Raw genomic sequence first — 25,952 nt, forward strand, 5'->3', positions numbered from 1 at the left:
TAAATCAATAAGAAAAAATGTTGGGTTTCATGTCCCTTTAATAAACTTGGGACTGCGCAAACCCCAACCACAGACCACAAAGTCCTCATTCTACTAAGATTGTAGAAATATTTACTTGGAGCACAAATTAAAGGGACATAATACTCCTATGCTAAATCACTTGAAAGTGACGCAGCATAACTGTAAAAAGCTGACAAGAAAATATCGCCTGAGCATCTCTATGTAAGGAAGATATGAAGTCTCTCAATGTATTGGTGCAAAGCCATGCAGATCTCAAGGTAATTGGGGTTTTATGAAGGTCTTGAGTGGTATCAAACTTGCAAACCGCATAAAAACCCATGTGAAGCATTGATTAGAGTAGACCCCAGTACTGTCTCTGTGAATGCATATACTGTGTATTTATACTCTGAGAGCATAACATACATTTATAATACAGCGTGTGTGTGTATGTGTGTTTATGTATGTATGTATGTGTGTATATATATATATATATATATATATATATATATATATATATATATATATATATATATATAATTAAAAACATTTTTCATATATATATATATATATAAAACCAGCGCTACGGAATTTGGCGGCGCTATACAAATAAATGATAATAATATTTGTGCATGCACACAAATTGAATGAGGCACTCTTTTTCTTTTCCCTCTCAGGTGCTGGAGTATTTGTTACTACAGTAGTGGCAGGAGGAATAACATTGGTGAAGCCATTTACAGCTGCATCTCGGCCCTTTCTAAGGGACATCGTGTTTTATATGGCTGCCATATTTCTCACTTTTTATGTGTTGTACAAAGGCTCTGTATGCTTGGCAGAAGTCTTAGGTAAGAAAATGTCATGTTTTTAGATTTCTCTTCAGAATTTTCTCTCACCTCTCCCCTTATTTCCCTTTTACTCCATTTCTTCTTCATCTAACTTCACTCATTTGTATCTAATTATTTTTTTTTGATGTTTTTAAACTTTTTAAGTTGTATTCATACTATTTTTTTTTTCTGTTGCTCTCTTAAATATTGTTATTTTATTGCACGCAGTGTATTTGCTACTATATCTAGCTTATGTCTTGGTGGTGGTTCTCTCCACATGGATTTACCAGCGGAATCGACAAAGACTCTTGTCTGTCCCAAGCTTGGAGGAGCCAGGTAAGATTTTACAGGACAACCGTAAAATCACAGGTGCATATTACATTTACACTGTGTTATTCTGCCAGACTGAGATTATTAGCCTAGTTAATGTGCTTGGTAGCTGTGTTATAGGAATATCTATCTGATTATACTATTATAACATAAATGTATAAGATTATATGTTTTATTCTGTCACCTATAGACTATTTGTATGTGTGTTTCATTTCCTCATTTTTAGAGCTTCTAACGGAATCTGAAGATGTTGGTGTGCCCACCCCACAAAGCTCTGAATTTGGTATGACGGTTAACTGTCTTCTTTATGTGGACGTTCTTATAGAGATTGGCACACAGATTGGAATTTAACTATTTGGTTCCTTTACTTAGGTGATGAATATCAGCCCCTTCTCCCCATGCAACAAAGCACTTGTCAGATCTTCTTTCAGGGTCTGAATCCAGTCAATTCAAGGAAATGGAGACAGAAGCCTTGGCACTGGAGGGTCTTCAAAGTAGTCAAGGTGAGGAGAGAAATAGACAAAATACATTGTGTTAAAACTATATAAAGCATGCCAGAGAGTGCAAGAATACATAACAAAATAGAAGTACTTGAAATAAGTGACAAATAAAGCAGCAGGATGATTTAAAATGTGAGAAGGATAATAATTACTAGACCATGGGTTGAAAATGTTGTATGAAATGTACTATTTAGAATATTTAGCAGCTAGAAACTTAATACATCAACTTTTGTGTTGATTATATATGAGGAAATCCATGATCTAGTCCAGTGTTTGTCAACAGGCTAGATTTTCATATCTGAACTAGAGCACAAGTGAAATAATCATCTGATGTGTGAGAGCAGGTTAATAAAGATGGTCAATGATTAGCTGATTATTTTACCTGTGCTCTTGTTCAGATATCTTGAAAATCTGGCCTGTTATAGGTCCCGTGGACTGGAATTGAGAAACACTCATCAAGTCTATATTTATAAAGTGACCTTCTATGGGTATTAGTAGTGATGTCTTCTTATACTGCTTCAGGTTCCATTGGAGATTCTACTGCTTCTTACTGTTCCGGTGGTGGACCCAGACAAAGAAGACAAGAACTGGCAGAGACCCCTGAACTGCCTGCACCTTATAACTAGCCCCCTTCTCTGTTTATTCTCCTTAAATTCTGGATCTTGTAAGTGCCTCTATATTTACATTATCATGTATTGCCCATTATCCAAAACAATCTGGCAACCCTATATTTGCACTAATTCTTAAAATTTATGGCAATCTGAGCTCCAGGTTCTTTAGGAGGAAGTCAAACAATCACAGTTTTCAGAGGTATTTTAAAGTAAGTGCAAGCAAAATATAAATATAAATTTTCAGAATTTGTAGGGAAATTACATTTTTAGTTGAATGTCCTTTACGTTTTTGTATTTTAGTTTTACATTCAGCATTATCTCATCAATAAATAGGCAAAGCACTGTATTTTTATGTCCCATGCAATGAACATCACTCCAGTAAACTTATACTTATTTGACAAAATAAATCTGCATTATTTATTGCAAGGTGTTTCTCAGTTAAAAATGTCTCTGTAACTTAGAGTTACATTATATATAAAGGTGAGTGTGCTGTAAACTTACAAGTACACACTCACTCACAGACTAAGTTATTGTCGAAGAGCGTTTTAAGACATTTTCTGATGATTTTTTATTTGTCTGCACCTTTAGATGGACTATACCTTATTCAGGGGGTGTTCCCGATCTGGGCTGTTATACTGCTGTGTGGGACTCCGCTCTCAGTCATTGTGTTCTTTACCACCAAGAACGAGGAGCCCCCAAAATATCACTGTGTAAGATCCACAAATACAGATCTGTGTGTATAAAACCCTCTGACACCACCATTATGATGTACTATATCCTTCACTAGTTTGAGAAATCACTTATTTCCTCTTTTCTTAGCTCTACTCTTTCCTGGGGTTCGTGGTGAGTGCTCTTTGGATAAGTGCTTCTGCCACAGAGGTTGTCAGCCTGTTACGCACTTTTGGAGTTATCTTCCGTCTTAGTAACACAGTGCTGGGATTGACCCTGCTCGCCTGGGGAAATAGCATTGGGGGTGAGTGATATCCGCAGACCCTTCTCAGACTGGAATTGTCTTACTACATCTCTGAATTATATGTAGGTACCTGCAAAGCTCCAGATGTTTTACAGCTCTTTTAAAGTAAACCATGATGTGTCACACCTTTATAATGTGATGATAGAGAATATAGCCAATATGGCTGATATATGCACATTATGGATGTATCTAGTTAGTCACTTTCTAGTAATTTATAGAATCATAGTTTCACTTGCACACAACCCCCCTCCTACCTATGGAATGTGTTTTTTAGACCAGGCTGTCTGAAGCTATGACTATATCTTCACTGCTTTCATGTCTTTGGTCACAAAATGTATGTTTTATTAAACACCCCTACTTTATTTTACACAATGAACTTATTTTCACTGTAGAATGTAAGAGAATATTCTAGAACTTTGTAGTAATTGATGTATATGTGATAAGAAGGTATAAAAGTCTCTGTGCAGAAGAGCTTTCCATCAGACATCACTTTACCATCTCCAGATGTCTCACCGCCTGCTGTATTTGAATCTGCTATTTACTACTGCTCCTTTAAAGGGACATTAAACACTAAGGGCCAGATTACGAGTGGAGCGCTATTTAACACTCCCTCTCGAGCATAAACTGCTCTAGAAGTAAGCTTTTTGCGCTCATCGGGTTGCGCTCGTATAATGAGTTGAAAGTAAACTGTTTTCACTCTCGTTCTAACCCGATGAGCGCAAAAACCTTAGAATATCACGTGCCCATTCACGTATTCCCCCATAGAAGTCGATGGAAAAAAAAACTTACACCCTACTCTCGCACAAACTCAATCGCTTATTCTCATGTGCTCTAACCCGATATGAAAAGTCCTTGGCTAAAGCCTGCTTCTAACGCCTACTTCCACCTTCAAAACATCTCTAAAGTTTGAAATTTCCTTATACAAGACACAACTATGATTTTAATCCACTCTCTCATCCTTTCCCGCCTCCACTATGGCAACTCCATCCTCTCTGGTCTCCCTAGTTGCTGCCTATCTTCTTTACAATCCAAAAAGAATGCCTTTGCCAGGCTTATCTTCCTTACATGTCGCTCTTCATCTGCTGCGCCTCTTTGCCAATCCCTTTATTGGCTTCTTCTTGCCTCCATGATTAAACACAAAATTCTCACTCTGACTTACATAACCCTCAACTTCACTGCTCCCCCCTACATCTCAGACCTTGTCTCCAGATACTCTCCCTCCCGTCCCCTTTGCTCTGCTCACGATCTCCTACTCTCCTCCACTCTTGTTAGCTCGTCACATTCCCGTTTACAAGACTTCTCCAGACTGGCTCCCATCTTATTGAACTCCCTGCCTTGCTCCACAAGACTCTCCCCTAGTTTTTAAAGCTTCAAGCTCCCTAAAGACTCTACAACCTACACTGACCTTCAAAACTCCATTGCTATCCACTTGAACCCCTTAGCATGTAAGCCTTTGAGCCCATCTGTTTGTAGATCACCTTCATGAGAGCTGAACAATGCAACTCTCGGCAGGGCCCTCTACCCATTTGATCCCTATAAATGTTATCTTGTATACCGCCTATGTTTACAGCGCTGCGGAATCTGTTGGCGCTCTACAAATAACCGATAATATGAAAAAAAAAATATTTTCTTCTGAAACGAGGAGAGTCCACAGCTGCATTCATTACTTTTGGGCATTCAGAACCTGGCCACCAGGAGGAGGCAAAGACACCCCAGCCAAAGGCTTAAATATCTCCCCCACTTACCTCATCCCCCAGTCATTCTTTGCTTTTCGTCACAGGAGGTTGGCAGAGAAGTGTCGGAAGATTAAAGATAGTCTCTTATGGAGGGTAGTACTTTTCGGAATGGGACTGGAGTTTTAAGTAGTCCTGTCAGCCTCTAAGTGAGAGCATGGATGAAAGTTAGAGTCCGGAGATGCAGGGATAGTCTTTCTGCGAAATCATCCCGACTCATATTAACAGCTCCTTAGCAATCAGCGTTGACGAGTTTCGCTGCCTGCTTTATTCGCTCAAGTCCATGTCAGAAGCGAGGTTACTATCTGTCACACTTGAAGGACCGTGTTCCTGTTCCACGGCGTAGATTCCGGTAAGATCGTTTCATTTTACTTAGATGTGTGAAATGTAAATAAACGAAGAAGTCAGGGTCTCAGTGGGACTCCTTTATCTTATGAAATCAAGGGTTAATATCTCCTGAGGGGGGTTATTGAACAAGGGGGAACTTTAATCATGTTTGTTATGTGATTTTGTCCACTAATGTGTAGTGATATTTGGGCTCGCAGTGATATTGAAACATATATTGTCAGGCTGTGCGGGCTTTGTAGCTTGGCATGCTTTTCTTGGGCCTGCACAGTGCACCTTGTGAGCAGGCGTGGTCACGTTCCCAGTCTCCATTTCCGTATTCCATGTGGCGACGGGGAGAGTGTTTCTGTAGTTGTCTGGGTGATAGGAGGTGGTGAGTGCCCCAGCCATTGGAGGTGTAAGGTGCCGTTTTTTATTTTTCTATCCATACTTTCTATCCTAGTTATGGAGGATTCTGACTTTTTGGAGACGGATGTCTCCGATTCAGATTCTACTTCTTGCGAAGAGTATGAAATGGCCCGGGTAATCCATGCCCATCAGTTATGTTCCGCATGCCGCTTTAGAGTGCGCTTTTCTCCCGAAATAGGGATTCAGAGTCCCCCAAGCCATCCGCCCCTGGGGTCCCTATATCCCGTGAGATGAGTGCCCTAGTTCCTGCAAGCAGGTGTCCCTAATGCCGTTACCCCTTCTCCGGAAGGGGGCTTGTTTCCTCCAGAGATTACGGCACGGTTCCCCATGGCCATATCTATGGCAATGGCGCATTTACAGCTTCCAGGAAGGGAGATGCTGATGAGATACTGTCCGTGTTCCGTCAGGCGAGGGATCGTCTGGGTCGGATCAGCCTTCTGGGGAAGCGTTTTCCTCTGAGGCTTCAGGGGTTCAATCATCGGGGTCGTCAGTTCCCCCGGCGGAGGTAAGTCTTGTTCTTCATTATAGACTGGCGTGCCTTTGTGTCCTGCTGTGGCATGTTTTGGCGGTACTGGAGGATCCTAGCCCGGATGGGTTGAGGGGTCCTCGGTCTTCCGTTCCGGACTGCAAGCTGGGTTAGACATGGGGGGGATGAAGTTAATCTCCTTATTGTCTCCAATTTAACTTTTTCTTTGAGGTATCTTATTCCAGTTCTGAGCTTCGGGAGAATGGGTTTTCTGATTGGCTGGCCCTGTCAGTGTACCCATTTTTCTTGGGCGTTCACCTGTGAGTGCTGCCGTCTTTTTCGTTGATCCTGTTAGGATGTATTTTTTTTTTTTGGAAGCTCATGTTTGTTATATTTTCCCTTTGGGAAAAATTTCTTCTCTGAAATTCGATACTAGCGATTTTGTGGTCGCTTGGACACTTCTGCAGAAGTTGCATGTTAAGACATAGTTCTAAGATTCTTTGTCGATCCCTTATGGGGCTTCGATTTTTCTGTGACCTGGTTCCGTTCCGGAGTTACCTCTGTAGCAGGCTGGTCCTGGTTAGGCGCTGGTTTCTGTTCCTTAAAGGTCTATACTATCCACATGGTGCTGGTATATCTGGCTGACCTGGTTGGGTGGTGAGTTTTCTCTCAGATGAGAAGTTCATTATGTTTTTTGGTTCCTCCTTCAGTACGATAATTCTTTCCCTTTTGAATAGGGATTGCCAGGGTGAGGAACTCCATGAAGACTCTGTCCTTGACGGGGCTAAGAGAGAGGAGGCCTTTTTGTTTAGTCAGGCTGGTTCTTGTTGCTTCTTTTTGGAAGGGGCATCACGGGGTTTGTACTCAGTCCTCTTGGTCCTGTTCCTGTTTGTTGATAGGGTTCCGGAAACGGATCCTGCTAAGAAGCGTTCTGAAGGCTCTTTGACCTCGGAGCTAGTTTTCTCCATTTCCATTTGGACCGGAGGTTTAGACGACTCCTTAAACTTCTGGGGTACCAGGTTGGGGCGGGTTTTTATCCCTCATATGGTATCCTTTTTTGACCTACTCTTGTTGAGATTTTTGACCTTGTTACCTCTTCCTAGACTTCCTTTTTCCCTTTTCTGGGGATGGTTGGTGGGTCATCGGTTCTGGAAGTTCGGGCGTTTTCTTCTTCCTCATGCTGCTTCTCGTCTGCTCCCATGTTTTTGGGGGCTCTGGAGAATGCATTGGTCTCCTTTGTTGTCCTCAAGCTACCTTTTCTTACCACATATCGGTTGATATGTCGTTTCTTGGGATATCGATATTCGTCATCTTTGTGTCCCTTGGTCCAAGGGGATTACCGAGAGGTGGACCCAGATGGATCGTTCAGAATTTTGCAGACTCTGTTGCAGAGGTGTGCCTTTTCTTGGCAGCTTCTTAGCTGTTGGTCTTGAGGGTATTGTCCCTCGAGTTTTGAAGAGTTATATTCTCTGTCTCTGGGATGCTTAGTGAACGTCCAGTGTCCTAGGACCTTTGGATGTGCTGTGCTTGCATCTCATAGAGTTCTCTGTATGAGGTATTCCTATGGTTCCTCAGGGGTTCCTAGTCTGTAGCCGACTCCGGTTTCCAGGTTTTTTTTGGGGGGGGGGGGGGTTGGACATGGTCTATGATATCTGACCGGACCTCCTAGTAGGATCCTGAGTGATTCAGTCCTTAGGTTTTGGGTCATCCGCTTGTTCCTTCAGGTGTTGTCTTCTCTTACCGGAGACTTGAGAAGGGCTTGATGGCTTGTTAGCTTTCTTTTCTTCTGAAGTGGAGAGTCCACAGCTCCCCGCCACGTTTTTTATGGGGAGCGGCCGTGTTTTATTTTATTCTTCTGGCACCTTTTTTTCACCTGATATTTCTCCTACTGTTCCTTCTTCCCTTGGCAGAATGACTATGCGAAGTGGGGGAGGTATTTAAGCCTTTGGCTGGGGTGTCTTTGTCTCCTCCTGGTGGCCAGGTTCTGAATTCCCAAAAGTAAAGAAAGCAGCTGTGGACTCTCCCCGTCAGAAGAAAAGAAAATGATCAGGTAAGCATAATTTAGGTTTTTAAATTCCAATGTTTCTTATATAGAAGAATATGTTCTATTTATTCATAAATACATTTATTTCTACATATATCTGATGGTATTTTGGTTCAATATATATCTATACCTATATATACATGATTATATATAGGTCTAGATATATACAGATATATATAGAAATAGCTATTTACAAATACATATAACATATTCTGCTATGTGCAGAACATTGGAATGTGACATTTACAGTAAATACACAGTATAACATGTTTTCATCTCCTTAACTGCAAAGGGCTCCAATGCACTATGTATGTGTATGTATGTATGTATGTGTGTATGTGTGTATATATATATATATGTGTATATATATATATATATATATAATGTGTGTGCATATGTACTTGTGTTTATATGTGTATATATGTTTGTAAATACACATATAAATACATATGTGTACACACACCCACATATATATATATATATATATATATATATATATATATATATATATATATATATATATATATATATATATATATACATATACATACAAACACATATCTATCTTTAGGGATGTTTATGTATGTATCTCAATGTTGATAACAGAGATAGAGAAACTGGCACTAGATATAGTAAGTTAGGAATAATAGAATATTACTTCCGGTGCTAACCCTAATATTAAACATACAATTACAAATTGGTAAGGGAACCAAAAAAGAAAAGGGTTTTACTAGCACTCATTCCTAATTAGTAGTTATTTAAAAAAATTATTAATTTTTATTAAGTTCATGTTAAAACAAGGACCACCTTGGTAAAGTACCCAAACATAAAACTGAACACCTAGCCCCCCTGTTTCCTGGCCGATAGCAGCTCCCTCGGCTTCAGGTGTCAGGGACTAGGGACAGCGTTAAAACCAACAAATAGTGCACCTAAAGTGTGCTTACTAAGAGCACAAACGCGTTTCGGCTGTATTATTCAGCCTTTTTCAATGTGATATGTCAAGCCGAGGCCCCGGTGCCACCCTCTTAAGTAGTGCTTGTTGTAGGTTTTCCAACCAATCCCATTCCTTTCTCGTGAGACGCCCTATTAACAGCCAATGAGAGTCTGTGTGCGGTAGGCGTGAGAACCGGCTATGAACTGATTGGATTAACCGTATGAATTTCAACACCAATGATTCATTGATTTCAGAGAGCGAATTACTTTAACTTTATGTTATAAACCATATTTTCAAAGAGATAAACATATAGAGAGACACTATATTTGATCATTAATATAATTAATGCTGTGGCATGTTTTGGCGGTACTGGAGGATCCTAGCCCGGATGGGTTGAGGGGTCCTCGGTCTTCCGTTCCGGACTGCAAGCTGGGTTAGACATGGGGGGGATGAAGTTAATCTCCTTATTGTCTCCAATTTAACTTTCTTTCATGTAATTAGCAAGAGTCCATGAGCTAGTGACGTATGGGATATACATTTCTACCAGGAGGGGCAAAGTTTCCCAAACCTCAAAATGCCTATAAATACACCCCTCACCACACCCACAATTCAGTTTTACAAACTTTGCCTCCTATGGAGGTGGTGAAGTAAGTTTGTGCTAGATTCTACGTTGATATGCGCTCCGCAGCAAGTTGGAGCCCGGTTTTCCTCTCAGCGTGCAGTGAATGTCAGAGGGATGTGAGGAGAGTATTGCCTATTTGAATGCAGTGATCTCCTTCTACGGGGTCTATTTCATAGGTTCTCTGTTATCGGTCATAGAGATTCATCTCTTACCTCCCTTTTCAGATCGACGATATACTCTTATTTATATACCATTACCTCTGCTGATTTTCGTTTCAGTACTGGTTTGGCTTTCTACAAACATGTAGATGAGTGTCCTGGGGTAAGTAAATCTTATTTTCTGTGACACTCTAAGCTATGGTTGGGCACTTTATTTATAAAGTTCTAAATATATGTATTCAAACATTTATTTGCCTTGACTCAGAATGTTCAACATTCCTTATTTTCAGACAGTCAGTTTCATATTTGGGATAATGCATTTGAATCAATCATTTTTTCTTACCTTAAAAAATTTGACTTTTTTTCCCTGTGGGCTGTTAGGCTCGCGGGGGCTGAAAATGCTTCATTTTATTGCGTCATTCTTGGCGCTGACTTTTTTGGCGCAAAAAATCTTTTCTGTTTCCGGCGTCATACGTGTCGCCGGAAGTTGCGTCATTTTTTGACGTCCTTTTGCGCCAAAAACGTCGGCGTTGGACAAGCATTACCAGTTCACATTATTTCAGTCTCATTTTTTCTTTGCTTCTGGTTACTAGAAGCTTGTTTATTGGCATTTTTTCCCATTCCTGAAACTGTCATTTAAGGAATTTGATCAATTTTGCTTTATATGTTGTTTTTTCTCTTACATATTGCAAGATGTCTCACGTTGCATCTGAGTCAGAAGATACTTCAGGAAAATCGCTGTCTAGTGCTGGAACTACCAAAGCTAAGTGTATCTGCTGTAAACTTTTGGTAGCTATTCCTCCGGCTGTTGTTTGTATTAATTGTCATGACAAACTTGTTAAAGCAGATAATATTTCCTTTAATAATGTACCATTGCCTGTTGCAGTTCCCTCAACATCTAAGGTGCAGAGTGTTCCTGATAACATAAGAGATTTTGTTTCTGAATCCATCAAGAAGGCTATGTCTGTTATTTCTCCTTCTAGTAAACATAAAAAATCTTTTAAAACTTCTCTCTCTACAGATGAATTTTTAAATGAACATCATCATTCTGATTCTGATGACTCTTCTGGTTCAGAGGATTCTGTCTCAGAGATTGATGCTGATAAATCTTCATATTTATTTAAAATGGAATTTATTCGTTCTTTACTTAAAGAAGTACTAATTGCTTTAGAAATAGAGGATTCTGGTCCTCTTGATACTAATTCTAAACGTTTAGATAAGGTATTTAAATCTCCTATGGTTATTCCAGAAGTTTTTCCTGTTCCTAATGCTATTTCTGAAGTAATTTCCAGAGAATGGGATAAATTGGGTAATTCATTTACTCCTTCTAAACGTTTTAAGCAATTATATCCTGTGCCGTCTGACAGATTAGAATTTTGGGACAAAATCCCTAAAGTCGATGGGGCTATTTCTACCCTTGCTAAACGTACTACTATTCCTACGTCAGATGGTACTTCGTTTAAAGATCCTTTAGATAGGAAAATTGAATCCTTTCTAAGAAAAGCTTATCTGTGTTCAGGTAATCTTCTTAGACCTGCTATATCTTTGGCTGATGTTGCTGCAGCTTCAACTTTTTGGTTGGAGACTTTAGCACAACAAGTAACAGATCATGATTCTCATAATATTATTATTCTTCTTCAGCATGCTAATAATTTTATCTGTGATGCCATTTTTGATATTATCAGAGTTGATGTCAGGTTTATGTCTCTAGCTATTTTAGCTAGAAGAGCTTTATGGCTTAAAACTTGGAATGCTGATATGGCTTCTAAATCAACTCTACTTTCCAATTCTTTCCAGGGTAACAAATTATTTGGTTCTCAGTTGGATTCCATTATCTCAACTGTTACTGGTGGGAAAGGAACTTTTTTACCACAGGATAAAAAATCTAAGGGTAAAAACAGGGCTAATAATCGTTTTCGTTCCTTTCGTTTCAACAAAGAACAAAAGCCTGATCCTTCATCCTCAGGAGCAGTTTCAGTTTGGAAACCATCTCCAGTCTGGAATAAATCCAAGCCTTCTAGAAAGGCAAAGCCTGCTTCTAAGTCCACATGAAGGTGCGGCCCTCATTCCAGCTCAGCTGGTAGGGGGCAGGTTACGTTTTTTCAAAGAAATTTGGATCAATTCTGTTCACAATCTTTGGATTCAGAACATTGTTTCAGAAGGGTACAGAATTGGTTTCAAGATGAGACCTCCTGCAAAGAGATTTTTTCTTTCCCGTGTCCCAGTAAATCCAGTGAAAGCTCAAGCATTTCTGAATTGTGTTTCAGATCTAGAGTTGGCTGGAGTAATTATGCCAGTTCCAGTTCTGGAACAGGGGATGGGGTTTTATTCAAATCTCTTCATTGTACCAAAGAAGGAGAATTCCTTCAGACCAGTTCTGGATCTAAAAATATTGAATCGTTATGTAAGGATACCAACGTTCAAAATGGTAACTGTAAGGACTATCTTGCCTTTTGTTCAGCAAGGGCATTTTATGTCCACAATAGATTTACAGGATGCATATCTGCATATTCCGATTCATCCAGATCATTATCAGTTCCTGAGATTCTCTTTTCTGGACAAGCATTACCAGTTTGTGGCTCTGCCGTTTGGCCTAGCTACAGCTCCAAGAATTTTTACAAAGGTTCTTGGTGCCCTTCTGTCTGTAATCAGAGAACAGGGTATTGTGGTATTTCCTTATTTGGACGATATCTTGGTACTTGCTCAGTCTTTACATTTAGCAGAATCTCATACGAATCGACTTGTGTTTCTTCAAGATCATGGTTGGAGGATCAATTCACCAAAAAGTTCATTGATTCCTCAGACAAGGGTAACCTTTCTGGGTTTCCAGATAGATTCAGTGTCCATGACCCTGTCTTTAACAGACAAGAGACGTCTAAAATTGATTTCAGCTTGTCGAAACCTTCAGTCACAATCATTCCCTTCGGTAGCCTTATGCATGGAAATTCTAGGTCTTATGACTGCTGCATCGGACGCGATCCCCTTTGCTCGTTTTCACATGCGACCTCTTCAGCTCTGTATGCTGAATCAATGGTGCAAGGATTACACAAAGATATCTCAATTAATATCTTTAAAACCGATTGTACGACACTCTCTAACGTGGTGGACAGATCACCATTGTTTAATTCAGGGGGCTTCTTTTGTGCTTCCGACCTGGACTGTAATTTCAACAGATGCAAGTCTCACAGGTTGGGGAGCTGTGTGGGGATCTCTGACGGCACAAGGAGTTTGGGAATCTCAGGAGGTGAGATTACCGATCAATATTTTGGAACTCCGTGCAATTTTCAGAGCTCTTCAGTCTTGGCCTCTTCTGAAGAGAGAATCGTTCATTTGTTTTCAGACAGACAATGTCACTACTGTGGCATACATCAATCATCAAGGAGGGACTCACAGTCCTCTGGCTATGAAAGAAGTATCTCGAATTCTGGTTTGGGCGGAATCCAGCTCCTGTCTAATCTCTGCGGTTCATATCCCAGGTATAGACAATTGGGAAGCGGATTATCTCAGTCGCCAAACGTTGCATCCGGGCGAATGGTCTCTTCACCCAGAGGTATTTCTTCAGATTGTTCAAATGTGGGAGCTTCCAGAAATAGATCTGATGGCGTCTCATCTAAACAAGAAACTTCCCAGGTATCTGTCCAGATCCCGGGATCCTCAGGCGGAAGCAGTGGATGCATTATCACTTCCTTGGAAGTATCATCCTGCTTATATCTTTCCGCCTCTAGTTCTTCTTCCAAGAGTAATCTCCAAGATTCTGAAGGAATGCTCGTTTGTTCTGCTGGTAGCTCCGGCATGGCCTCACAGGTTTTGGTATGCGGATCTTGTCCGGATGGCCTCTTGCCATCCGTGGACTCTTCCGCTATGACCAGACCTTCTGTCGCAAGGTCCTTTTTTCCATCAGGATCTCAAATCCTTAAATTTAAAGGTATGGAGATTGAACGCTTGATTCTTGGTCAAAGAGGTTTCTCTGACTCTGTGATTAATACTATGTTACAGGCTCGTAAATCTGTATCCAGAGAGATATATTATAGAGTCTGGAAGACTTATATTTCTTGGTGTCTTTCTCATCATTTTTCTTGGCATTCTTTTAGAATTCCGAGAATTTTACAGTTTCTTCAGGATGGTTTAGATAAAGGTTTATCCGCAAGTTCTTTGAAAGGACAAATCTCTGCTCTTTCTGTTCTTTTTCACAGAAAGATTGCTAATCTTCCTGATATTCATTGTTTTGTACAAGCTTTGGTTCGTATAAAACCTGTCATTAAGTCAATTTCTCCTCCTTGGAGTTTGAATTTGGTTCTGGGGGCTCTTCAAGCTCCTCCGTTTGAACCTATGCATTCATTGGACATTAAATTGCTTTCTTGGAAAGTTTTGTTCCTTTTGGCAATCTCTTCTGCCAGAAGAGTTTCTGAATTATCTGCTCTTTCTTGTGAGTCTCCTTTTCTGATTTTTCATCAGGATAAGGCAGTGTTGCGAACTTCTTTTGAATTTTTACCTAAAGTTGTGAATTCTAACAACATTAGTAGGGAAATTGTGGTTCCTTCATTATGTCCTAATCCTAAGAATTCTAAGGAGAAATCATTGCATTCTTTGGATGTTGTTAGAGCTTTGAAATATTATGTTGAAGCTACTAAGTCTTTCCGAAAGACTTCTAGTTTATTTGTTATCTTTTCTGGTTCTAGAAAAGGCCAGAAAGCTTCTGCCATTTCTTTGGCATCTTGGTTGAAATCTTTAATTCATCTTGCCTATGTTGAGTCGGGTAAATCTCCGCCTCAAAGGATTACAGCTCATTCTACTAGGTCAGTTTCTACTTCCTGGGCGTTTAGGAATGAAGCTTCGATTGATCAGATTTGCAAAGCAGCAACTTGGTCCTCTTTGCATACTTTTACTAAATTCTACCATTTTGATGTATTTTCTTCTTCTGAAGCAGTTTTTGGTAGAAAAGTACTTCAGGCAGCGGTTTCAGTTTGAATCTTCTGCTTATGTTTTTCATTAAACTTTATTTTGGGTGTGGATTTTTTTCAGCAGGAATTGGCTGTCTTTATTTTATCCCTCCCTCTCTAGTGACTCTTGCGTGGAAAGATCCACATCTTGGGTAATCATTATCCCATACGTCACTAGCTCATGGACTCTTGCTAATTACATGAAAGAAAACATAATTTATGTAAGAACTTACCTGATAAATTCATTTCTTTCATATTAGCAAGAGTCCATGAGGCCCGCCCTTTTTTGGGGTGGTTATGATTTTTGTATAAAGCACAATTATTCCATTTCCTTATTTTATATGCTTTCGCACTTTTTTATCACCCCACTTCTTGGCTATTCGTTAAACTGAATTGTGGGTGTGGTGAGGGGTGTATTTATAGGCATTTTGAGGTTTGGGAAACTTTGCCCCTCCTGGTAGGAATGTATATCCCATACGTCACTAGCTCATGGACTCTTGCTAATATGAAAGAAATGAATTTATCAGGTAAGTTCTTACATAAATTATGTTTTTTCTTTGAGGTATCTTATTCCAGTTCTGAGCTTCGGGAGAATGGGTTTTCTGATTGGCTGGCCCTGTCAGTGTACCCATTTTTCTTGGGCGTTCACCTGTGAGTGCTGCCGTCTTTTTCATTGATCCAGTTAGGATGTATTTTTTTTTTTGGAAGCTCATGTTTGTTATATTTTCCCTTTGGGAAACATTTCTTCTCTGAAATTCGATACTAGCGATTTTGTGGTCGCTTGGACACTTCTGCAGAAGTTGCATGTTAAGACATAGTTCTAAGATTCTTTGTCGATCCCTTATGGGGCTTCGATTTTTCTGTGACCTGGTTCCGTTCCGGAGTTACCTCTGTAGCAGGCTGGTCCTGGTTAGGCGCTGGTTTCTGTTCCTTAGAGGTCTATACTATCCACATGGTGCTGGTATATCTGGCTGACCTGGTTGGGTGGTGAGTTTTCTCTCAGATGAGAAGTTCATTATGTTTTTTGGTTCCTCCTTCAGTACGATAATTCTTTCCCTTTTGAATAGGGATTGCCACGGTGAGGAACTCCATGAAGACTCTGTCCTTGACGGGGCTAAGAGAGAGGAGGCCTTTTTGTTTAGTCAGGCTGGTTCTTGTTATTTTTTTTTGGAAGGGGCATCACGGGGTTTGTACTCAGTCCTCTTGGTCCTGTTCCTGTTTGTTGATAGGGTTCCGGAAACGGATCCTGCTAAGAAGCGTTCCGAAGGCTCTTTGACCTCGGAGCTAGTTTTCTCCATTTCCATTTGGACCGGAGGTTTAGACGACTCCTTAAACTTCTGGGGTACCAGGTTGGGGCGGGTTTTTATCCCTCATATGGTATCCTTTTTTGACCTACTCTTGTTGAGATTTTTTACCTTGTTACCTCTTCCTAGACTTCCTTTTTCCCTTTTCTGGGGATGGTTGGTGGGTCATCGGTTCTGGAAGTTCGGGCGTTTTCGTCCTCTTTCTTCTTCCTCATGCTGCTTCTCGTCTGCTCCCATGTTTCCCAATGGGATGAACAAAATATGGGATTTACAGCTATATACTGGCAACTAATAGATCACAATGAGAATCAGTAGTCATTTTGTGCCGAATACATTTACGGAATATATATGTTCATAATCTCATTGTAGTTTATATAAATTAACCAAAAAAAATAGAGTTCACTGTTTCGGAACTTAGAGCTAGCTCCCAGTAAGACAATTACCGGGTACTAACCCGCTTGCCAATTAAAGAGATTAAAGTTACCACTATAGCATGTGAAAAAAGCTCCCAGTGTAACAGGTAAGGGTTACACATATATCACTAAAAGCAAAAAATTGTATAAATTTCGGAACATAGAGCTAGCTCCCAGTAAGACAATTACCGGGTACAAACCCGTTTGCCAAATAAATAGATTAAAGTTATCACTATAGTATGTAAAATAAGCTCCCAGTGCAACAGGTAAGGGCTACATATATATCACTATAAGCAAAAAATTATATCAAGTGTAAAAATTGAAAAAATTGAAAAAGTTGTATAATACACTGCTAGTGACTATAAAGTTAGTTCATAGGGAAACAAACACATAAATTACCTGTAGAGTCAGTACATACAGTTTGTAATCTGTAACATATGAACAAATCAAGTGCACATGTATACTTTGTTAATGCACCTTATAGACTCCACATTCTATTTATGTAGACTCAAAAAGACATAATAAGATACAAAAAGATATAAAAGCATCTTGACTAACTAAAAAAGCCTAATGCAAAATCTAGAACTTTCCACTAGTATTATAATCTTATCTAATCCTTTAAACTGCAAACATATTAATATGTAAAAATTGTTTAATGTAAATATTGTATAAACCTATGTATTATTCATATTATGAAAAGGTGAGATTTATTGGAGTTTAGGACTTATAACCCTAGTTCAGTAATAACATTTGTCAATAAGCTAAACTGAACATGTTTCTTTTAAAAGTGTAGTACACTAAGGGTTAAAATTTTCGACTCCAATAAATAGTCTAGAAGGGAGACACCTGCCATCCCTGATGAAGTGCTCAGTTTGAGCAGGAAACGCGTCGGAAGGCAGTCTTTCCCCCTGTGTGTTTGGGTAACAATTGTATCTGTGCTTATATCAGTTTTAAAATGATTTAATAAAGTTTACTAATTTTTAACTAAGTTGTGCTGCCTGCATTCACCTCCACTAACTTCTTTTGGGATTTCTTATGCATCATGTCAGCGCAAGGAAAACGCTGAGGAGGGGTGTATGCATCCTATGATCAGTGTGTTTTTCAAAGCTACCATAGCCTGTATAGCAGTCAATCACTGAGCTACCCTGCAGGTGTGTACAGCGTGTAAGGACAACCAAGAAGAATCAACACGGATCAGAGCTTCTACCACTAACACTGAAATTTGCCCTTCCTGCGGTGAGTAGGACCGGAATCTATAAAAAGTATTTACTGTGATTACAAAGTCATTTGTTTGATACCGGTGTGGGTACTGTGTATTGTGGTATTCTATATCTGTTTGGAAGTGAATATAAGGACATATATTCAGAATATATACACGCCATTGGAAAGGATAAATACACACCTGTTACACTATATTACACAAGTGGATGCCGGTTGATTAATAATTAATACGTTATAAAAATTGAATATACTTATATACCATTTAGTGCTCCACCAGAGTGCATAAATTATTATCAAGCTTGGTGATTCATACAGCTTTGGAATATAACATTAACACTGTCATTTAATATTCCATGGGATCCATTACAGTCGGTGTTTAGAGTCTAATGAATGAATGTTGGCTGTCCCATGTTTTTGGGGGCTCTGGAGAATGCATTGGTCTCCTTTGTTGTCCTCGAGCTACCTTTTCTTACCACATATCGGTTGATATGTCGTTTCTTGGGATATCGATATTCGTCATCTTTGTGTCCCTTGGTCCAAGGGGATTACCGAGAGGTGGACCCAGATGGATCGTTCAGAATTTTGCAGACTCTGTTGCAGAGGTGTGCCTTTTCTTGGCAGCTTCTTAGCTGTTGGTCTTGAGGGTATTGTCCCTCGAGTTTTGAAGAGTTATATTCTCTGTCTCTGGGATGCTTAGTGAACGTCCAGTGTCCTAGGACCTTTGGATGTGCTGTGCTTGCATCTCATAGAGTTCAATGTATGAGGTATTCCTATGGTTCCTCAGGGGTTCCTAGTCTGTAGCCGACTCCGGTTTCCAGGTTATTTTGGGGGGGGGGGGGTTGGACATGGTCTATGATATCTGACCGGACCTCCTAGTAGGATCCTGAGTGATTCAGTCCTTAGGTTTTGGGTCATCCGCTTGTTCCTTCAGGTGTTGTCTTCTCTTACCGGAGACTTGAGAAGGGCTTGATGGCTTGTTAGCTTTCTTTTCTTCTGAAGTGGAGAGTCCACAGCTCCCCGCCCACGTTTTTATGGGGGGCGGCCGTGTTTTATTTTATTCTTCTGGCACCTTTTTTTCACCTGATATTTCTCCTACTGTTCCTTCTTCCCTTGGCAGAATGACTATGCGAAGTGGGGGAGGTATTTAAGCCTTTGGCTGGGGTGGCTTTGTCTCCTCCTGGTGGCCAGGTTCTGAATTCCCAAAAGTAAAGAAAGCAGCTGTGGACTCTCCCCGTCAGAAGAAAAGAAAATGATCAGGTAAGCATAATTTAGGTTTTTAAATTCCAATGTTTCTTATATAGAAGAATATGTTCTATTTATTCATAAATACATTTATTTCTACATATATCTGATGGTATTTTGGTTCAATATATATCTATACCTATATATACATGATTATATATAGGTCTAGATATATACAGATATATATAGAAATAGCTATTTACAAATACATATAACATATTCTGCTATGTGCAGAACATTGGAATGTGACATTTACAGTAAATACACAGTATAACATTTTATCAAATATGAATATTGCATAAATATGCTTTAACATGTTTTCATCTCCTTAACTGCAAAGGGCTCCAATGCACTATGTATGTGTATGTATGTATGTATGTATGTATGTATGTGTATATATATATATATATATATATATATATATATATATATATATATATATATATATATATATATATATATATATGTATATATATATATATATATATATATATATATATGTATATATATATAATGTGTGTGCATATGTACTTGTGTTTATATGTGTATATATGTTTGTAAATACACATATAAATACATATGTGTACACACACCCACATATATATATATATATATATATATATACATATACATACAAACACATATCTATCTTTAGGGATGTTTATGTATGTATCTCAATGTTGATAACAAAGAGATAGAGAAACTGGCACTAGATATAGTAAGTTAGGAATAATAGAATATTACTTCCGGTGCTAACCCTAATATTAAACATACAATTACAAATTGGTAAGGGAACCAAAAAAGAAAAGGGTTTTACTAGCACTCATTCCTAATTAGTAGTTATTTAAAAAAATTATTAATTTTTATTAAGTTCATGTTAAAACAAGGACCACCTTGGTAAAGTACCCAAACATAAAACTGAACACCTAGCCCCCCTGTTTCCTGGCCGATAGCAGCTCCCTCGGCTTCAGGTGTCAGGGACTAGGGACAGCGTTAAAACCAACAAATAGTGCACCTAAAGTGTGCTTACTAAGAGCACAAACGCGTTTCGGCTGTATTATTCAGCCTTTTTCAATGTGATATGTCAAGCCGAGGCCCCGGTGCCACCCTCTTAAGTAGTGCTTGTTGTAGGTTTTCCAACCAATCCCATTCCTTTCTCGTGAGACGCCCTATTAACAGCCAATGAGAGTCTGTGTGCGGTAGGCGTGAGAACCGGCTATGAACTGATTGGATTAACCGTATGAATTTCAACACCAATGATTCATTGATTTCAGAGAGCGAATTACTTTAACTTTATGTTATAAACCATATTTTCAAAGAGATAAACATATAGAGAGACACTATATTTGATCATTAATATAATTTATGTGTGACTTTTCGGCGATTTTATTATATCTCCGTGCTAAGTATAAAGATTTTACATCCGTGTTATCTATTGCACTGTGTAATGTATTCACACTCGTCATCATATGTCTCCTACATATCACAATTAAAAATATATAATATAAGCCTGATCATTCGTGAAATAGTGTTTATTTTCAAATCACACAGCCCTACAGCATGCAACACTCCCATTCAAGAGATATTACTAAAACAGTGTCATTAACCCTTTAGGGGCGCTTGTAAGGATTGACTGTGATCTGATCCACATAAAAAAAAATTTATACAAAAACTTTAAGATATGTTTCATTTTCAGGTCACATAGCCTTGCGGCGTGCAACACACCCGTCAAGAAGATATTACTACAAAAGTCATTAACCCTTTAGGGGCGCTTGTAAGGAGTGATTGTGATTTGACCTTCGTAAGAAGATATAATTCTACAGAATTGTTTATGATGTGTTTCATTGGAATCTACATTAAGAGTAATTCAGCAGCTCAAAAAATTATTTTTGCAGTGGGGTACTATGTATTATTAAATTCTTTTATAAACGACATATACACATTCTATGTATTTGCCATCTGATTTGGGACTTCTACATCAAATCTCCAAAAATGATGTGGATCATTATGTTGCATTAGTATGAAAATACATATGCACTGAGTATGAAGAGCATGATGTGTAGTATGTTATATGTGGTATATAGTCAACGATAGTTATATACATAACAGACAATAATTATAGTCTGAATACCCATTGCATATACAGTGATGTTAGAAATTATTTAAAACTGCACTACGGGCGGCACTTTGGATATAGAATATATTACATTGTATTTAAATTCAAAATTGGCAAGAATAGATGGTTGATGAAACAAGGGATGATTTTCAGAGATCATACAACAAGATTAAAACTGATGTGGAAAGATTTGCTAAGTTTGTATCTGAGAAGAAAGAAAAAAGATTGACAGGGATCTAAATGATTACTCCCAAGGGAAAGTATATTCCTGGAAAAAGAGTACCAATTTAATCTCTGACTCAGAATGTACAGATATAGAGTATGAATCTGGAGATGCAGAAACATCAGATAATGAAACTACTACCAGATCAATACTCAGTAATAGCTCAACAAAACAAACAACAACAACAACAAAATCTAAACCACACATAAATATCAAACAAATCCCTTTAGACATAAAATCCGGAGAGGGCGAGGTAAGACATCCCCAAACAAGAAGACAAGTTCGGTTCAATCAGAGACAACAACATTACAAAAACCAACCACGCAAACAGAAGTAGATGATCTAGATAGAGATGACAATCTAAATATCATAAATCTTTCTGATAAAACACTAAACCCTGCACATATATCAGCGCTTAAGAAACGCCTATCTTTTGTACCCTCCAACCATATTGACAAATTCGAGGCAATCAAAGATACACATCTTTTTGTTAGAAAGGTGTTACTCAAGAAATATTTCTCTAATAGTAATGAAAATGACAGTCTGTCCAATATTGATACTGCAGACAGAGCAGCCCTTAATGATTTGATAGCATTACTTGAAGATAATGATACGATAACTAGTGAAATGTTATCGAGTAATGAAGAATGGCGTGACATTTTAAAAACTAAGTCACAGTTTGTTCCCCCCTGCACTATATCACCCCAAGCAGTCACATTTTTAAACTTAGTCTGCCAAGACATTATATCTTTGAATGAAGATGTGAGATGTCCTAGAAATATGACTAAAGCAGAAACTGAAGCTATGAGGGAAATTACACAATGGACAGATGTCCAAATCAAAAATAGCGATAAGGGGGGCAACATAGTGATATGGCCAAATAAAATGTACATTTCAGAAGCCATGAAACAACTGTCCAATGACGCCAATTATAAGAAACTCTTAGGGAATCCAACAGAGAATTTTCTTGAACTATATAACAAACTTATTAACACAGCTTTCAAAGATAAGATCATTGACCAAAAAGAGTATAAATATCTAACAGTTACTAATCCTAAAGTAGCCACTATGTATTTGCTGCCTAAAATCCATAAAAACCTTTCCTGTCCTCCTGGGAGACCCATAGTGTCAGGACTAGGCTCACTTACAGAAAGAGCCAGCAGATATGTTGACGCAAGATTAAGAAAAATTGTAGATGCCCTACCGTCACATACCAGAGACACAATGCACATTTTAAACAAGATGCAAAATATCACCATAACAGAACAATCTATCTTGATAACATGTGATGTAGAGTCTCTGTATACGAGCATTAAAACTGACTGGGGCATCAATGCTGTAGCCCATTTCTTAGAGAAAGACAATGACATGGATCTAGCCACCAAAGAATTTATCATCAAACTGCTAAAATTTGTGCTCACACATAACTACTTTATGTTTGATGATAAGTTCTTTTTACAAGTTTGTGGCACCGCTATGGGCACATCTTGCGCGCCAACATATGCCAATATATACCTGGTCTGGTGGGAAGAGATGATAGTGTTCAATGACCATATGAACCAGTATACCAAATTCATCTCCCACTGGTCCAGGTATATAGATGATATTCTGCTTATATGGGAAGGCCCATTAGAAATTTGGGAAGAATGCATTAAAATACTGAACACTAATCCATTTGGATTATATTTGACACATAGCGCAAGCTATAACAAAGTTGAATTCTTGGACCTAAAAATTTCTAAGAGCAATGACAAACTGGTGACAGACACTTATAGAAAAGCAACTGCGACCAACAATATTTTACATGCTCAAAGCAAACACCACCCGTCTACAATCAATAGCCTCCCATATGGCGAATACCTTAGAATAAGGAGAAATTGCACTGACATAAATTCCTTTAAAAAGTCAGCATTAGAACTACGTGACAGACTCCTTCAACGGGGCTACTCCAAAAAACTGTTAGCTAAGGCTTATCAAAAAGCCCTCACAAAAAATAGGTCAGATCTTCTCATACCGAAAAACAAAAAATGTGTATCAGAGCAGAACACTATGAGATTTATTTCAACTTACAGCAATCAAAGTGAACATGTAAATACAATAGTGAGAAAACACTGGCACATCCTTAGAAGCGATGATAGATTGAAAGTATTATTACCTGAGAAACCATCTTTTACTTTTAGGCGTGCCAGGAACCTCAATGATAATTTATCACAAAGTCACTTTGACAGGAATAGGAATAAAAAAACAATCTATCAAGGCTCCACACCCTGTGGTCATTGTAAAACCTGTCAATTTATGAGTAAAAAGGAATTTGTCACTGACAGATTTTTAAAAAAATGGAAAATTAAAACACACATTAACTGCCAGAGTGATAATGTCATCTACTGTTTATCATGCTCGTGTAATTTGATATACACAGGCATGACAACTCGTAAATTAAGTACTAGAATAACAGAACATCTATGTAACATACGTAATGCCCAGTAAGATCAGAAAGAAGGTAAAAAAATAACCAGTGTGGCTAGACACTTTTTATCACACCACGCAGGCAAAACTACATCTTTCAAATGTTGGGGCATTGAAAGAGTTAAACCAGGGATCAGAGGTGGGAACACCGAGAATATTCTGTTACAAAAAGAAACAGGCTGGATATTCAAATTAAATTCAGTCATGCCACATGGAATGAACGAAGCGAATAATTATTGGGTATTCCTTTAATCCAAGGAATAAATCTCTTATATAGTGAATCTCTGTGAAATTTCTTCATTGTATAATCCCTGATAAGCAAACATTTATGGTTGTAAATACTAGGGAACCACACTCAAAAATGGGTAAGCATGATGACTTGCAGGGATCAGATGCATATAAGTGTCTTATCCCTGTAGCCATCTATTCTTGCCAATTTTGAATTTAAATACAATGTAATATATTCTATATCCAAAGTGCCGCCCGTAGTGCAGTTTTAAATAATTTCTAACATCACTGTATATGCAATGGGTATTCAGACTATAATTATTGTCTGTTATGTATATAACTATCGTTGACTATATACCACATATAACATACTACACATCATGCTCTTCATACTCAGTGCATATGTATTTTCATACTAATGCAACATAATGATCCACATCATTTTTGGAGATTTGATGTAGAAGTCCCAAATCAGATGGCAAATACATAGAATGTGTATATGTCGTTTATAAAAGAATTTAATAATACATAGTACCCCACTGCAAAAATAATTTTTTGAGCTGCTGAATTACTCTTAATGTAGATTCCAATGAAACACATCATAAACAATTCTGTAGAATTATATCTTCTTACGAAGGTCAAATCACAATCACTCCTTACAAGCGCCCCTAAAGGGTTAATGACTTTTGTAGTAATATCTTCTTGACGGGCGTGTTGCACGCCGCAAGGCTATGTGACCTGACAATGAAACATATCTTAAAGTTTTTGTATAATTTTTTTTTATGTGGATCAGATCACAGTCAATCCTTACAAGCGCCCCTAAAGGGTTAATGACACTGTTTTAGTAATATCTCTTGAATGGGAGTGTTGCATGCTGTAGGGCTGTGTGATTTGAAAATGGACACTATTTCACGAATGATCAGGCTTATATTATATATTTTTAATTGTGATATGTAGGAGACATATGATGACGAGTGTGAATACATTACACAGTGCAATAGATAACACGGATGTAAAATCTTTATACTTAGCACAGAGATGTAATAAAATTGCCGAAAAGTCACACATAAATTATATTAATGATCAAATATAGTGTCTCTCTATATGTTTATCTCTTTGAAAATATTGGATGATACAGGGTTTATAACATAAAGTTAAAGTAATTCGCTCTCTGAAATCAATGAATCATTGGTGTTGAAATTCATACGGTTAATCCAATCAGTTCATAGCCGGTTCTCACGCCTACCGCACACAGACTCTCATTGGCTGTTAATAGGGCGTCTCACGAGAAAGGAATGGGATTGGTTGGAAAACCTACAACAAGCACTACTTAAGAGGGTGGCACCGGGGCCTCGGCTTGACATATCACATTGAAAAAGGCTGAATAATACAGCCGAAACGCGTTTGTGCTCTTAGTAAGCACACTTTAGGTGCACTATTTGTTGGTTTTAACGCTGTCCCTAGTCCCTGACACCTGAAGCCGAGGGAGCTGCTATCGGCCAGGAAACAGGGGGGCTAGGTGTTCAGTTTTATGTTTGGGTACTTTACCAAGGTGGTCCTTGTTTTAACATGAACTTAATAAAAATTAATAATTTTTTTAAATAACTACTAATTAGGAATGAGTGCTAGTAAAACCCTTTTCTTTTTTGGTTCCCTTACCAATTTGTAATTGTATCTCAATGTTAACACTCTTTTGCCTGCCTTTTTTTTCTCTAACACCTGAGACCTCATATCTTTGAGCCCTTATAACTTTTGTTTGCAATATTTTCTTTTAATCATTTTTATCAGATAGTGTACTTTGTAATGTATTTTTGATTGTTTTGCTCTGAGGAAGCAGTAATCATTCTAGCTTAA

At 38.4% G+C, this 25,952-nt stretch overlaps 1 protein-coding gene across 1 annotated transcript in view; it reads left to right on the forward strand.

The window, feature by feature from the left end:
* Positions 1-674: 674 nt before the first annotated feature.
* The window catches only part of LOC128643606 (mitochondrial sodium/calcium exchanger protein), a gene marked incomplete at its 5' end in the record, with an annotated part of 50,475 nt that continues 25,197 nt past the window's right edge, over positions 675-25,952 (forward strand). Inside the window, 7 exon segments of the mRNA XM_053696449.1 lie at positions 675-842; positions 1,050-1,157; positions 1,378-1,434; positions 1,524-1,654; positions 2,174-2,315; positions 2,851-2,972; positions 3,082-3,235. Of these exon segments, the coding sequence (XP_053552424.1) occupies positions 675-842; positions 1,050-1,157; positions 1,378-1,434; positions 1,524-1,654; positions 2,174-2,315; positions 2,851-2,972; positions 3,082-3,235 (882 nt within the window).

This window comes from Bombina bombina, unplaced genomic scaffold (genome assembly GCF_027579735.1).
Source record: "Bombina bombina isolate aBomBom1 unplaced genomic scaffold, aBomBom1.pri scaffold_426, whole genome shotgun sequence".
Lineage (NCBI taxonomy): Eukaryota > Metazoa > Chordata > Amphibia > Anura > Bombinatoridae > Bombina > Bombina bombina.